Source organism: Dromiciops gliroides, chromosome 4 (assembly GCF_019393635.1).
Source record: "Dromiciops gliroides isolate mDroGli1 chromosome 4, mDroGli1.pri, whole genome shotgun sequence".
Classification (NCBI taxonomy): Eukaryota; Metazoa; Chordata; class Mammalia; order Microbiotheria; family Microbiotheriidae; genus Dromiciops; species Dromiciops gliroides.
Genome location: NC_057864.1, coordinates 272,135,351 through 272,152,024, shown reverse-complemented (window position 1 = coordinate 272,152,024; position 16,674 = coordinate 272,135,351). Strand labels below are relative to the sequence as shown.

Here is a 16,674-nt window from a genome sequence, read left to right as displayed (position 1 = left end):
TGCTGACCACGTATTTTGAAGTAATGTAACCTAAGAACTTATACTGTTAATTATGCTATTGAAGTTATTGTTTTAATCAAGTATTTACATGAATTTTTAAAAGGAAAATTGGTAATTATAAAAAGAAAATACCTTGTAAAATTTTCCTTGTTAACCTATAAATATTCTTAGGACTATCTAGTCATAAAATTCTTATTAACTTGTATAAGGGTTCTGTGTTGGTAAATAGAGTGAAAATTTCAAGTCTACTTATAGTAGAGTAAATTTCATCTAAGGTTTGTAACGATTGGAATGACGCCACCTGATGGATACTTACTGTAGAAGAGTTCTGCCCATGAAGCGAAGGTCTTTGAGGGCAAGACCAGGAGTCTTTTCTTTGGCGTCAGGAAGTGACGCGGACTAGTGGGAGGAGGAAGGAAAGACTGGTGCCTACAGTCTTCAGGCTCTTTCCTACTGGACTCTGGTGGAGAGCGGAGCTAGAAATGTACTCTCCCTGTAATAGATAGGAACTAGGCCTTTCTCTCTCTCTTTACCAAATTCTTATCTCCTTAATAAATGCTATAAAAGTCTAACTCTTGCTAAGCTTATAATTTATTGGCGACCACTCATTAGCTATTTTTAGACAGTAGCTAGTTTTTAGCCCTTAACAGGTTATTGTCTATCATTTGCAAAGGTTATATACATCTTGAAGTTTATATACATTTTGAAGCAACTAATGTTGACAACTCACCACTCTTAAAAGATTAATTTGATTTAAGGAGTCAATGTGAACTTTCCCCTTAGGAATATATGTATACATGTCAATCTTTTTCTAGGGTTTAAATAAACAGTCTCATTCACTATATGGGATTCTGGAATGCATCACTTTCTGATCCCTAGTGATCAGCAGGAGACGACATAATTGAACTAGATGATTGGGTCTATAGGAAAAGACATGTCATAAAGACTCTTAAGCCAGATGGACAGGACTGTATGAAGTAGTGCTGATTATAACCACTGTTCCTGGGCATTGAGTCGTGGCATACATATCTCACTACTTCAAAAAGTGCTCCTGAACTTGTTTTTGGACTGCCCAGCCCAGTGAAAATCTTTGGTTCTGCTTACCCAAGGCCCTAAGCTAGAGGACAGCTGCAACAGACAGCCTTACCCCCAACCCCGATGATGAGAAGTAGCCAACATCCAGAGGAGACCTGCATTCCCAAGACTTCAGACTAGGGCTAAGTGTACCTGCATCCAAGGACTCTGTCCCTTTACCCTTATCCTGTTCCTGTCAGGTCTATGGCTTTTATCCTCATTGTTGATTTCTCCGACAGGTGGGATTGGTTTTGGTATCTGGTGTTTTATTTGTGGAGGCTTTCTTCACACCAGCTCTGCCCTCCACTTGACAATGCTCGGCCCCTCTCATGTCACCCCACACCCAATCAGACCCCTAGTTCATAGGCTGTAACCCTCCTGAACCTATCTGCTGGCTCAGTATGCCTATTCAGACAGAAGCCTGGCCATCCACTGATTTATGGATCAGTATCGCTGTGACGGAGCTCCCTCATGTGGCATTACAGCAAACCTCCGTACCTTTGCCAGATTTTCCAGGACTTACAGGTCTTCCGGTATCATTCTATTATCTCCCTGACTCCTCACCTTTCCCAATACCCTCTTTTGTCTCTACCCATGCCTGTGTTTGCCTTCTGAGGAAGAGTTGGGTGGCTGAGCAGCTTCTACTGCTGCCTTGGTTCAACAATCACAGTTTTTGGGAATCTTTTCTCTTGAGCTCTCACACAGTATGGAAGAGAAAAACTCCCTAATCATGGACTTCAAGCAGCCAGCTGGTTCCTGCCAGGATAATGTTCCAGAACCGAAGGGCCCAGGATGCTGTGTTCAGCAGTGCCAGGTGGAGTCTGTCCTTCTCTAAGTGAGGATTGTTGTTTTCTATAAACCGGTCCCAACAGATTGTGATAATGTCCACTGCCTGCCTGAGCAGGCCTTTAGGCTAAAGACACGGAGCACAGAGGCTATGATTTCTTCTCTTCCCTCCCGGAGAATTTGGAAGTATCATTCACTCTCTCCTGTTTGGGGCCATAATCCTCCTGCTCCTCATTCTCCTTTTCTTCTTGCTGTCCATGGAGGCATCCCACAGGCATTGGCATTATCAAATGGTGTTACTGTAAAAGTTATGATCCAAACAGAAGCTCCTTGGTCTACGGTGGGTCAGTGAGACTGACCCCTTGATTAGCAGGTGGATTGTTATGATGACTGTATGGACCACTTGTATTTGATGGAGCTGCCTTATTATCAAAAAGCATTTTATGAAACCCTGGTTAATAGGTGCAAAATGCCCCTTTGACTGAATTCCAAACTGAACCCGGATAGCTGGCAGATAAGCCCCTATCTGCTGGCTTCTTTCTCAGGATAGTAAGTCCCTATCTTATAAAACATCTGGCATCCTGCTCCTTGGCAAACCCCATTTTTTGGGGAATCATAATCTTATCATAGTGTTTCTGTTAAATTGAACTATCAACCTGATTGATATTCCCTACATGTTATAACTGAAATTATTAAAACTGATTTGCATTGCTTCCATTCTGTTCATGAGTATTTGCTTTTAGGTGATTTGTATCATGCTAATGAACCTGATGACACCCCTATAACCAGTGAGCAAAGAAACCTTATATACCCTCAGAAAGAGGAGTCTTTGAGCTCCTTCTTTGAAAGGGGTCTCCACAGGATTCATGTCTACTTGTTCTTGGACAAACTGGTACCATGTTTTCCTGTCTGTCTCTGATCAGGTTTTCCTGTAGGAGACATGATGAAAATAATTTCTCTGATTTTTTTTTTTCTTTCTGTAGGAGACAGGCATAAACCCCAAATTGAAAATCTATTACAAGGTCACTTTGGAGGCCAACACACAAGTTCTGGGGGTATCAGGAAAAAGTCTTATGCTGAAGAGAGGTAGTGCTTGGGCTGTGTCTTGAAGGAAGCCAAGATTTTCAAGAGGTAGAGGTAGGGATGGGATAGGGCACAGGCATAGGGGATGGTCACTTTAGAGGCAGTGAGATGGGAGATGTTGTGTGGGAGAAACAGCAAGTAAATCAGACTAGCAAACATTGCTCTTCCTTCGTTGTCCTTCTCAAAGAAGACCAGTGACATCAGGAGGGTGATGTCTTGACTTGCAAGTGAATTGGATTTTAGTGAGGAAGGGCTCTGCAAAGTCATCAGCCCCAGAGTCATCTCTCCTCCAGATTCATCCAAGTCCTTTGGGAAGACATTGGACAGGATGGCTGGCCTTGGCAAAATGACAGAGTACCCAGAGGGGAGTAATGTGTAGGAAGCTAGAAAGTTAGGTTGTAAAGAGCTTTAAATGCCAAAAAAGAGAATTTATATCTTATCCTGAAGGTAATGGAAAGGAAAGAATGAGAGATTAAAGAAGTAAAAAAGTAGGATTTGCAGTTGGTTAAATTTAGTAGGTGAAACGGGGATGAGTTGGAAGAGTCATGGGTGACTAAAGTTTTCAACCTGGTTTATTAGAAAAGTTAAATTCATGCCCATGGCAGAAATAGGGAAATTAAAAAGAGTAAATTTTGAAAGGCACCCAAGTTCTGTTTTGAATGTGTTACATTTAGGGTGTTAGTGGGAGCTCCAAGTGGAGCTATCCAGTGGACTGTTAGAAATAGGAGCCCAGAGTACTGAGGCAGGAAAGGACAGAAGGTGGTAACTCTCAAAGTCTCTAAAACTGTCATGGGAAAAAGGGATTAGGATTAGATTTCTTTTTGGTGCCCAGAGGTCAGAACCGGGAGCAATGAGTAGAAATTGCTAAGAAGCAGATTTAGATGATAGGAACCCCTTCCTAACAATTAGAGTTGTCCAAAAGTGGAATGGACTGCCTCCTTATTAGAGGTCTTCAGGTGGGGGCTACATGGCCACTTGTCTGGTATGTTATAGTGAGGATTCCTTTTGTGTGTAAGTTCCTTTATAAGATCCTTTCCAGCTCTGAAATTCTGCAGTGATGTGCTATAGACTTGAGTGACCTGGAGAATTAAAATCAATTCTGATTGAACCCCACAGTCTTCACAGTAAACTCATAGTCATTTGTAAGCCGAGATGAGTCCTTGAAGAGAAGCTTTGGAATAGCCACTTTGAGGAATGTGAGGAGAGTGAGGGAGGACAGACAGTAGGAAACCACTCCATGACAATATAGTATCCTTGCAATTTAATGCACTTAAATTCACTACTGGGAAGTAATGAGATAGGGAAGGGTGCTTTCATCAGGATGACTGGGATAGCCAACTCTAGTTCTGGTGGATATAAACAGATTTTTCTCCCATTTGATTCCATTTCTGACCCTAGAACTCCTTGTAGTGCTGATGTTTAGAGACAGGCCTAATATCTACCTCTTCAGGCTTCTAGACTTAATTAGGTTTAGTTGTTTAGGAAAATAACCGATATTCTCTTCCCCCCACACCATTAATTTATTTCCTCTCCCTTCAAGAAAAGACCTTTGTAAACAAATACGCATAGTCGGGCAAAACAAATTTTCACATTTGCCATGACCAAAAATACTTGTCTCATTTTGTACCTTAAGTTGATCTCTTCGCAGAGAAGTGATGTGTTATGGTTATTTGTATTAGCATTGTAGAAATTGTTTTCCTGGTTCTGCTCACTTTACTTCGTATCAGTTCTTACAGTCTTTCTCTGAAACCATCCCTTTCATCATTTCAGTAGTTTTCCATTACATTGATAGAACATTGTTTGTTCAGCCATTATTACCCAGTTGGTAGGCACACCCTTCTTTTCCAGTTCTTTGTTACTACAAAAATAACTGCTATACATATTTGTACATGTGTCTTTTCCTTCTTTGCTCCCTTTGTGGTTTTAGGAAATACCAATATGGCCTTAAATCATTAAAGAACACTGCACTCTCTAACTAGTTAAAATTAAAAATCATGCCAGAGGTAATGGAGAAGTCTTTGATGGGCATAGAGAGAATGAAATCTGTTATAGACAAGGAATACAAAGGATTACCTGATAATAAAGAAAAGAATTCGTCTCAATTTTAAAATGGACTGGTCACATGGCTAGCATGAGGGATAAATCTTGGCAAACCGGTGTATGCTTCGTTGATATCCTTACAATGTCAAGAAAAATCAGGAAAGATCCACAAGTACATGGGGTAGACCCTCCCTCTTCTTATGGGCGGTCATAAGAATCACGCAGGATGGGCTGGCATGGAAAGGCTGAAGGAGAACATCCCATTGATGAGATCATTTGATTGTTGGGGATAATGATTTGGTCTTACTGAATTAACAAGGAGCTGAGTTTTGGGAGGTGTTCTGTACCTGAGTTTCTCTTTGTGTACTCAGTCTAGCTAGAAGCCAAGGTAAATTAAATTTAAAAATCTAATGCCTTAGGGGAAGATTTAGTTACTAAGGACCTCATTGCTTTAGAGAATCTTTTGAGGAAGCATTGTTTTAGTTCTGCCATTTACTGTTAGACTCGTATTTTTTGTGGGGATTATTTTTTTTAATTGGTGAGATAAGGGAAATGGTAGCCAGGAGATGGTTATAGCTTCATCTCTGGAGCTGAGGAGGCAAGCCCCTTTATGCCTTGACTTGGGATCTTGGCTCTCAAACTGGGAGGAACCTCCTAGGCTGTCTAGACGACTTCTTTTGTTTTATAGATCACCTTGCCCTGTGCCCCATAGGTGGCAAGTATTAGAGGTGGGATTTGAACCTGGGCTTGTTGCTTTGAGAGGCAATATTTTTTTTCATGTACTTATCTCTTAGCTAGGCATCTAGATAAAGTAATATCTTGAGTGCTTATTGCATACAAAGCACAGCTGCCTAAACATTTAAATTACAAGTCCAGATGAATGTTATGGGGAAAAAAAACCTTTAAGCTAATATTACGGAAGGTAATTCCTTTTTTTGTTTTGCAGGGGCAAGGAGGGTTAAGTGACTTGCCCAGGGTTACACAGCTAGTAAGTGTCAAGTGTCTGAGGCCACATTTGAACTCAGGTCCTCCTGAATCCAGGATTGGTGCTTTATCCACTGCACCACCTAGCTGCTCCCACTTTGCTTCCTTTCTTGTCTGTGAAATATTTTACAATATCAAATAGATTTTCAAAAACTGATATGCTAGATTCATACCTGTTTATCCGAATCAATTTTTCTGTTTGTTTTGTTTCTATTCTGAAATACTGAGGTTTTCATTTTAACTGTTTTGAAATTAAAACCGATTCTGATTTGTGTCATAATAATGACTGATGTCTGTCAAGTGATAAAGCACTTTAATATATTTTGTTTGAGTTTTATTACAGCCCTTTTTAAAGTATAGTTTATTCCTCTTTTTTACAAATGAGGAAACTGACACTCATAAAAGATAAGCAGTTTACTGAGGGTCCCACAACTAGTAAGTGGTGGAATTTAAACCCAGATTTTTTCTGACTTTGAGGCCCAAACTCTTCTACATTATATAACACTGCCATGAGGCCATAGTCAGACTGGGTTTTTTTTCTGTTTGGTTTGTGATTTCACCAATGGGCTAAGTTCAAGAAAGGTTTAAAAACAGGTGTTCCCATCCCCACCCAGCCTATCTGACTTTGAACTGTGGGTCAGATTGATTTAGGAAAATGAAAAATATTTCAGAATGCTGACAAAATAGGAAACTTAACCAACATAAGAATTAAGATGAGTTCTTCCTCCTAGGGAACACAATAAAGCCACATAAATGATTTGCATGATAAATGAGAGCCTTGTGACCTACAATTCAGAGTAATTTTGGCTAGGTTATTGAAATCTCCCTTCTTCCTTCTGCTCTGCCTGTATTATGTACATGAATTTATTTTATTTTATATTTTATTTGGATGGAGGATGGATGGGATTGGGCAGAAAGGAAGATAAAGATCTTGAGTAAAATTTAACCCCCACCCTCCCACCCTCTAAGGTATTTGACAAATTAAAATTACCTGCCAGGGCTGTGGTTACATGCCTTTCTTAGGAGTGGTGTTTCAGATAAGTGAATTGTTCTACAGTAAGGGACTTCACATGAAAACTGGGTTTGTAACTTAGAACTTAAATTATTTCACCTCCAAGTTTCAATAAAAAGCAATATGGTATAGTGAAAAAACTACTAGATGACAGGGGTTCAAATACCCAATCAACTCAAATTTGTGATCCAGGGTACCTTCTCTGTGCCTCAGTTTTCTCCTCTGTAAAAAATAAAAGGGGGGAGGGGGATTGTACTAGGTGATTTCTAAAGTCCCTTCTAACTCCCAAACTGCATCATCCAATATTACACAAGCTGACTGGACAAAATTGAGAATTAAATCATAATTTAGAAAAGCTTTTTCAACCAGCATTGATATGGTTGGTCAAATGCCACGCTTTCTAAGAATATCCCCTACCCTTTTCTCTGTGCTATACCTTTCCTAGTTAGACAAATAAACAATTTCTTATGGTTTTAAAAATTTTTCCATTTACATAGTTGTATTCACTTTCACTTATACCTCACCCTCAATTGTATTTCACCCATTCTTTGAAGGAATTCTTATAAATAGGACTATAAGGAGATACTATTGAACCACCTTGGTTCAGCAGGCACTTATAATACAGAAAACTAGACAGTTTACCTATTTTATCTGCAGTGTCTTCTTGGATTATTATTTTGGAAGTTCTGTAAAGTTCAGTTACTGTTTTGAGTACATTTCATAATTTTTCATATGGAAAATGTATTTACATATTATATGCATATACACACTTACTATTCTACTAAATTGAATTGTCAAACCTATAGGGGCAGCTGAGTGGCGAAGTAGTTAAAGTTCTGGGTCTGGGAGTTAGGAAGACTCATCTTCCTGAGTTCAAATCTAGCCTCAGATACTTTGTGACCCTGGGCAAGTAACTTAACTCTGTTTGCCTCACTTTCCTCATCTGTAAAATGAGCTGGAGAAAGAGATGGCCAATTACTCCAATATCTTTGCCAAGAAAAGCCTAAATGAGATCACAAAGAGTTGGACATGACTGAAAACAATTGAACAACAGCAGTCAAACCTACTTCTCTTCTTGTGGAGGATGAGATTTTTTTTTTGTTCTTGTTTATTTTTCTAAATTTATAATTTCATTTTGCCCAAAGTCATGTAGCCACTGTTATTTGTTAGAGGTAGAATTTGAACCCAAGTTGCCTTGACTTCTGAAACTTCCCCTTTAACATTGTTATAAGTCATCTAGGAAAATATTTCTGGTCACCGTTTCACTGACAGCATCTGCCTATATGAAGAGCCAGCTTACATGAATATAAAGAGTAAGATCATTACCAGCAGATTGGTTCCTAAGTGATGTATTAAAGAGAATAATACAAAATGTTTCTCAACCTTTTGCATATCCCTTTTTTGCTTCTACTGTGATGGCACCTGAGTAGTTAGAAATTGGGTTTGGGGATGTTATGAAGCTTAACATTGAGACTATTTAGAAATGTTTAATTACTGAGCCTCTAAATGGGAGCCCTTTGTTTAGAAGCATACATGAAGATAGACTATTGGAGGAAATGAACCATATCAATAACCATATCAGACATTCATGCCACAAATGAAACTGTAAGAAAAGGAAACATTAGGCAAATGGAAAGTATGTCTTGGAGAGGCAAATAAAGTAGATGGTAGAGTAAGTTTCATCATGTACCTAAAGATGACAATAAAAAAAATTTTCATGGCATACTTTGTTTACCTCACCTTGGAATTCTCATGATATGTGTATGTAGAAAGATTGCCATGAAATGATTTATGCAATTTACATACTAAAATTTTTTTTTTTTTTTGCAAAAGATGAAGTAATGAAATTCTGGGAAGAACTTGACAAGATTCTTTAAATCAAGGCACACCTGCCTTGAATATGAAAATAGACACAGGAGAGGAGAGCATTTTTTTTTTAAAAGTATGTTGCTAAATACCATTAAGGATTTTTTTTAAAAAAAAGAAAAAAATAGAAAACAGCTCTAAAGGCTTATAGATTTTTACCTGATTACTTCATATTTTCCTGGATAAAGTATTTTTATCATTGTATTCATTATCAATCATGTGTTTCAGGATAACCAGCTGCATTTTATTTTCTCATTTCATCAGTCTCTTACTTATGGAAACTTTCACTGTTCTGTAAATTTACAAACCCATAGTAGCTGTTAATTCATTATTCTAAGGTTACCAGGGCCCCCAGCCTCCAAAATATAGTATAGTTAAAAGCACGGGGCAGCTAGGTGGCGCAGTGGATAGAGCACCGGCCCTGGAGTCAGGAGTACCTGAGTTCAAATCCGACCTCACACAGTTAACACTTACTAGCTGTGTGACCCTGGTTAAGTCACTTAACCTTAATTGTCTCACTAAAAAAAAAAAAAAGCACAGTGAGTGGTGAGAAAATTTCGAGATTACTGTAAAAAAAATAACTGCATAGCCAGAAGATTTGCTACAGGTTAGTACTTTGAGAGCCTTACATTAATACTCTGATAGTAGTATTTTTTATCTATAGGCTCCTAAAAGGTAATTCTGGTAAGTAAGGATTGTCAAAAAAAGACCAAAAAAAGGGGCAAACTAGGTGGCGCAGTGGATAGAGCACCTGAGTTCAAATCCGGCCTCAGAAACTTGACACTTACTAGCTGTGTGACCCTGGACAAGTCACTTAACCCCAATTGCCTCACTAAAAAAATAAAAATAAAAATAAAAAAGTAAGCATTGTCAACTTTGCCCTGACAGTTAATTTTCTAGCATATTTAAAGCAATTCCAGAACATATCATAAGATAAAAGATTATTATTCTTTGCATGACCAATTTCTGAAGCATGCTGGTTTGGAGCATATCTGCCAAAACTGGTATTCTGACTAGAATGTATAATTCTTAACATTCACTTTTCAGTATGTGATAGTATTGAGTGGAACAAGAAAAATGTATCTTATAGATTAAGACTTCTGAGTATTATTCAGGTTTTTAGGAAGGGTGATTACCCAGGAGATATTTTAGCCATAAAATTTTACCTGGTCTTTGTACATTTTCATAATATGAAAACCAATAGGCATGCTGGCACAGTATAATAAATGGAGGCTTCCGAATTTGAGCAAAGTAGTCTATCCTTCTCAAACCACTGTACCTCCCTATCACCGTTTTCTTTGACCAATTCATTGAAAGAATAAAAATGCACAGTGAGAAGTTTGAAGGAATATTAATTTATGTCTTCTCAATTTTTTTTATTTCACATAGGTGGAATACATGTTAGTGGCTTTTGATCATCAAAATAAAAAAGTACGCCTGGTCTTGAAAGGAGAGGAAGTCCTTGAAGCACTGCAAGAAAAAGGGGAACGAAAAAACCCAAAGTAAGCAGATACATAATCAATTTGCTTAGTGCTTATTCTTGTGGTCTTGCAGTTGAATTGAGTTCATTGACTGCTCAACACATTTGACTAATAAGTTACTTTAGGCCATATTCTTTTCTTTCTTTCTTGGTTTAAAATTGATACCATTTTATAGAAAAAAGCTTGAATTCTGAGGACTGATATTGTAAACAGGTGGTGGTCTATATGTGCAGAATGAGGCATATATTGCCACACATATTAAAAACGTGTGTTTATTTTGTTTACTTTGTTAAAAGGAGGGTGATTACAGAAAGAAATAGTCACTGAGGAATGACAGTTGTTATGGGAAAAATATCTCCTTTTTGAGTTCATGTATCAGGTTACTGCTGCTGAATAAACCTATCACAATACAGAAATTATGAAGGTAAAAACTTAGGGTTTAATTATGCATAAACACAGGTTCAAAAGGTAGAAAAATAAACCCTGAGCCTAGATTGGAGTTTCTGACAAGGCTTTGTAGAGAAAATTAACCCAGAGAGGGAAATAATTCTTTCGCATGTTACAGTTTCATCAATTCTTTTAGGCTATAAAATTAAAAACATAAATTCATAATCCCATCCTTCCTTCAGTGTCATTAAGGTTGAATAAACAAAATTACACCAAATTAGTAAACATAAAAGTTACAGATTTAAACACTGAATTTGCAAAAGCAAAAAACAAAAACAAAAACCCAAAACACGATACGTTTACAGAAAGAACTACCCTGCTACATTTTAAAGGAAATCACAATTGGACTAATTAGAGGGGAAAGGATTTACATGTCACAAAGATAACCAGAAAGCTCAGTCAGGGAAATGTTGCCACAAATAACTTTGGAAAGCTCAAACTCCCTTTTAGCTCCTTATCTGAGGAATGTCAAAGTCTTTCCCTTAATAATTTATCCAAGAGTCAGATTTTAGACAGGTGAGGTTAATATTAACAAGAGACAGGCTTCAACTTACCAAACACTGCAGGAAGAATGGCATAATAAAAGTTATTAAAAGGAAAATAAAAAATTATCATAGTGATGTTAATTATATTTGTTGTTGAAGGTCACTTTGTGTAATTGGTGTTCTGGTATTGTGCTTTTTTAGAGTTTTAGTGTTTCTGAATTAATAGTTCCAAACCTTTGCATAAAGATCTGTGGAAAAGAATAAACTCTACAAAGATTTTTATTTTTTTTCTTATGGTATATAATAATCTTATAGAAATATTTCTGATAAAATCAAGCAGATTGTACCAGAGGAATAACAACTAAGCAATACTTTTTCTCTATCAATTAGCCATCCAACACTTTGGAGACCAGAATATGGAAGCTATATGATTGAAGGGACACCAGGACAGCCATATGGAGGAACAATGTCAGAATTTAACACAGTTGAAGACAACATGAGAAAACGTAGGCAGGAAGCTTCCTCTCTTTTAAAAGAAAATGAGGCAATATGCACTATAACATCATTTCCCAGGTAAGTTATTTAATCACTTTAGAGATCCTAAATAGCCATAACTTAAAAATCAAGCAATGGAATCATTTTAGAAAGTGGTTGCTTTTTTCATTGTGGGATTATAATACATTACAGTCACAGTCACTCCTCAGTTTCAGCTTTAGTACATTTCTATAAACAGAAAGCACATTTGTAAAGTGGATTGTATTTTCCCATTGGTATAATGTTATGATTGGGGCTTTTGTTCTTGACTGAGAAATCTACATCAGATAAATTATGTTGATATTCGTAACATGACATTAAAGCAATACCATCTTCAAAGGACTAAGGAACATTTGTGATCTACATTGATGAATAGCATACCATGAAAACATCAATCTTTAAGGTATTAAATTCAGTAGAGGTGGTATTTCAGAAAAGCATTTAATAGTATCACTCTTCTTGTGGATAAGAGAAATATAGGTAAATTTGTAGCTGATTGAATGAGATCACCAGATAATATTAATTAGGGGATAGGTGGTAGTCTAAATAGGTGACAGATCCTTGAGGAAGACCCCTTGTGATCAGTCAACAAACATTAATTTAAATGCCTGTTTTAAGCTAGACACTGAAGATATAAAGACAAACTCAAAATAATCCTTCTCCACAACAAGTTTACTTTCTATTGGGGGGCACATGTACATATAAAAGTATATACAAAGTATGTAAATGCAAGGTAATTTGAGGGGAGAAGGCTTAGCATCTAGGGCTATGTATGACAAAGTATCCCATGGAACCTGGCCCTTGAAAGTTAACTTTCCAGAGTAATAAACACCATTTCTCTTCATTTACTCTATAATCTAGTAATCTCCCACCTCCATACTTTTGCAGTGGCTCTCTCCCAATTCCTGGCATAAACTGGTAAAGACTTGGCTACCTTGAAATTCAACCTTGACTATTCAGTTAAATATTTTGATCAATGATTTGGATAAAGACATAAAAGGTTTTTGTTTTTGTGGTTTTTTTGTTATTTTTTTCAAAATTTGCAGATGGCATGGAGTTCAAAGTGATAGTTAATTGGTTGGATGACAGAATCAGGATTCCCCAAAGAGCATGTTGGGCACTAAATGTGAACTGAATTTAATAAAGATAATTGCCAAAGCCTGTACTGAAGTTTAAAAAAAGAAATACACTTTATAAATACAGGATTAAAGAGTCAGTTTTATAGGCAAAAGTCTGGGTTTTTAATTGACCACAAGTATAGTGGTGGTGTGTGGCTACCAAGAGTTAATTTAGCCTTTGACTGGTTTGAGAGATAGAATGTCCAAAACAGTGAAGTAGATAGACAACATAATTGCATTTGGAATATTATAATCAACTTTGGGGTGACACTTTAGGGAAGCTCTCTGTAAACTGGAGTATAATTAAAGAATGTAGTTTTGGGGGGATAGGAATTCTTTTTCTTTGTGTCTCCAGTCCCTTGCACAAAACAAGTGCTTAATAAATGTTTAGTGATTAATTGGTGAAAGAGGTAGAACACAAAGAATAGTTGGAGAAAATGGAGATCTTTATCCTGGACAGCAGAAGACTTAATATATACCTTATGACTTCAGGTATCTAAAGAGTTGTCTTTTGTACAGAATTCAGATCAATAGCTAATAATAAGGAAGAAGCTTCTTGTCCCTCTAAGGAAAGGTTTTGTGATAGACCTCTCCAATGGAACACACGCTGCTTTGTGTAGTAGTGACTAGGGCTCAAACATTGAAAGTATTAATTAGTCTTGTTGACCATATGCCAAGGAATATGTAGAGGAAATTCTGGTATTGGAAGTTAAATTAAGAGATTTTGACAATATCTTTGAATTCTAAGAGTTTATAAGTGTGTGCAATTGGACCTAAGATCTTAGTATAGCAAATATTAATTGGACATTTAATAATTGTTTCCCACCTTAAAATTTAGGACATTTTGCTGTTGGTCCACCTGTGTGTGTCTTTTTCTGTTAATTTCTTTTCATCCTCCTTCTTCCCCTCCCCCTATTCTTTGTTCTGCCTTTGTTTACCAAAATAAAACTATTAAATGAAGTTTCAGCAAATATTTGTTTTTCTCTTTACAATTTCCCTGGACCCCACCAAGACTTTCAGAGTCACTCCTTTGCTTTGAGTCATTTCAAAGTAGGACTGTAGGTCCTTTCTGAATAATAATACTGGTGATTCTCTGTCTTAAAAAGAGGTTTTTGAAAGTCAAGGCCAACCCAATCTTTCTCCTCTTTAGCCTGTTCTTTCCCTTTATTTAGTAGGTTATTAACAAAGCAATAAAGAAATTCTTTGAGATTGTTTTCAAACTTAATTGGGAAGCCACAAAACAATTGCTATGTCTTGGCCTTTTTTTTTTAAAGGAACTTATAAAAATGGAGTTTGATTGTTAACCAAGGATTTGATTGTAACCTGTAATCCTTGAAAGGTTGAACTCCATAAAATTTATATTTTTAATAGCGAGTGTTTCAACATCTTATCATTTTTGGTGGTTATACCAACATGATTCAAGTGGATAAAGTGAGAGAAAGAAGACCATCCGCAAGTATTTTTACTAAGCATTTACTAGGTACCAAACACTGCACTAAACCTTAGCGATAAAAGTAGAAAGAATGAAAGAATTCCTACTTTCAAGATGACAGTCTAATGTAATGAGTAATGGGAAATGTGGCACTTTAAGTTTAGAGTTGGGTCTCCTTGATTCATGATTTGGGGACATTTCACTAATGGAATTAAGGTTCTTCTCTAAATGTCATATGAGAGTCACCATCTTGGAATGGAAATACCAGAGGGACCCCTAAAGAGTGGGCCCCAAGGAGAGTGTTAAGTGGACAACAGTATTGGCACACAGGAAAGTTGGTGCCACCAGGGCTGTGGAGAAAGTTGGGACAAAGATTAAATTTCCCTGGCACCTTCCCATCCTTTCTAAGTCCCTACTTTTTATTTCCCCCTGTTCATCATTATAATTATACTGCCCTGTAGCTGTGCCCATATATACCACCGGAGGCTGTGCCCACCTTGGAATTGTCCATGTTTCAGAATTCTCTTATGGCTGCTGCACTCCCATATAATCAAAACTCTTAATTCTTTCAAAATTTATTCCAGCTAAGAATGAAGTAATTTGCTTTAGTTTGTTCACACCAAGACGTGAATGATCAAGCAACAAACATTGATTAAGCACCTACTCTATGCCAAGTACTATCCTAATTACTAAGGATACAAAAAAGAAGCAAAAAGCAGTCCCTGCAGGGCAGCTAGGTGGCACAGTGGATAGAGCACCAGTCTTGGATTCAGGAGGACCTGAGTTCAAATCTGGCCTCAGACCCTTGACACTTACTAGGTGTGTGACCCTGGGCAAGTCACTTAACCCCAATTGCCTCACCAAAACAAACAAAAAAAGCAGTCCTTGTTCTCAAGGAGTTTGCAAACTAATTGGGGAAATAACATTAAGCAAATATATGCATAGCAAGCTGTTATATACAGGATAAGTAGGAAATAAATAAAAGAGGGAAGCCTTCCTGTAAAAGATGGGGTTTAGTCCCCCTCTGACCTTCAGTTTCTTTATAAGAAGTGGTAGATAATTAGAATAAATAATCTCTAGGCCCTGTGCCAAACATTTAACGATTACAGTCTCCTTTGATTGCTCCCAAAAACCCTCCAAGGTAGGCACCTCTAAATCCTAGGATCTGCAGGCATCTTTTGTACCTAGACTTACTTCTTGCCTCAGATGCTCATTCCTTGTTCCATAAAGGAAGTCAGGAAGGTTTAATGTTGGGATTATTTCATTTTAGAAAAGGATCTTAAATGAATATGTAAATGAGGGATAATTTTTAGCTTCCTCCTCCATCCCAAGTTGCATGATGTCTATTGCTTTCTGTCCTGGCTGTGGTATAATGAATAGTCAATAAGCATTCGTGAAGTACCTAGGACCATAATGTGCTAAGTACTGTGTGGAATGGTACAAGAGTGAAAAGTGCCAGTCTTCTAGGAGCGTACATTCTCCTTAGGGGAAACATTCACAAATATAGACTGTTCTCCTCCAAAACACACAGTGATGTAGGAGGGTATTAAAATAGGGTGGAACAGGAAAGACCTCCTGAAGGTGTCATCACTTAATTGGAAGTTGGAGTGTATCTCGGGATTCTAACAGATGAAGGTGACAGCATTTCCAGGTATGAGGGACACAACCTGTGCTAAAGAATAGAGGTGGGGGGGGATCCAATGTCATCCAAGGATTAGCAGGTAGGCCTTTTGGGCAGTATTTCAGACTGTGTGAATAGAAGCCATCTCTAATCAGCTTAGGATAGACTGAGGCTTTAAATGCCAGGTAGTAATTTCTATTTTAACCTATAGACAAGGAGGCTTCATCTCTAAGTTAGTCCACTTTTTGATTACATTATTTTTTTCTTTTCAGAGTTTCGCCTGGACCTCAGTTGCTATATATATTTAACTCTCCATTCTCTTGTAGACTAGGCTGTCCTGGGTTTACGGTACCTGAGTACAAACCTACGCCAGTTGAAGGAGGTGCTTCAAAGTCACTGTTCTTTCCAGATGAGGCCATCAACAAACATCCCAGATTCAGGTCTATACATCTTGGTGTTTACATACAGTTTGATATTCCATCTGTGATCCCTCTTAGCCATTTCACACCTTATACTGGGTCACTCTTGTATGCCTTCTCCCATGTAAGGGGATAAAATTCTAGCTATACTATCTAAAATCTAGTGAGTGGTTACCAATAAATTATAAGCTTTAGCAAGAGTATTTAAGTGTTTAAGTATTTATTAAAGAGCATTAGGATCAGAGAGAAAGGTAAAAATCTAACTATTTCTAAGAGACCCCATCATCCAACC

General features: G+C 37.4%; 1 protein-coding gene across 1 annotated transcript in view; it reads left to right on the top strand.

The window, feature by feature from the left end:
- The window catches only part of GCLC (glutamate-cysteine ligase catalytic subunit), an 80,174-nt gene that overhangs the window by 33,754 nt on the left and 29,746 nt on the right, over nt 1-16,674 (top strand). The window contains 3 exon segments of the mRNA XM_044002231.1: nt 10,235-10,347; nt 11,649-11,831; nt 16,290-16,403. Of these exon segments, the coding sequence (XP_043858166.1) occupies nt 10,235-10,347; nt 11,649-11,831; nt 16,290-16,403 (410 nt within the window).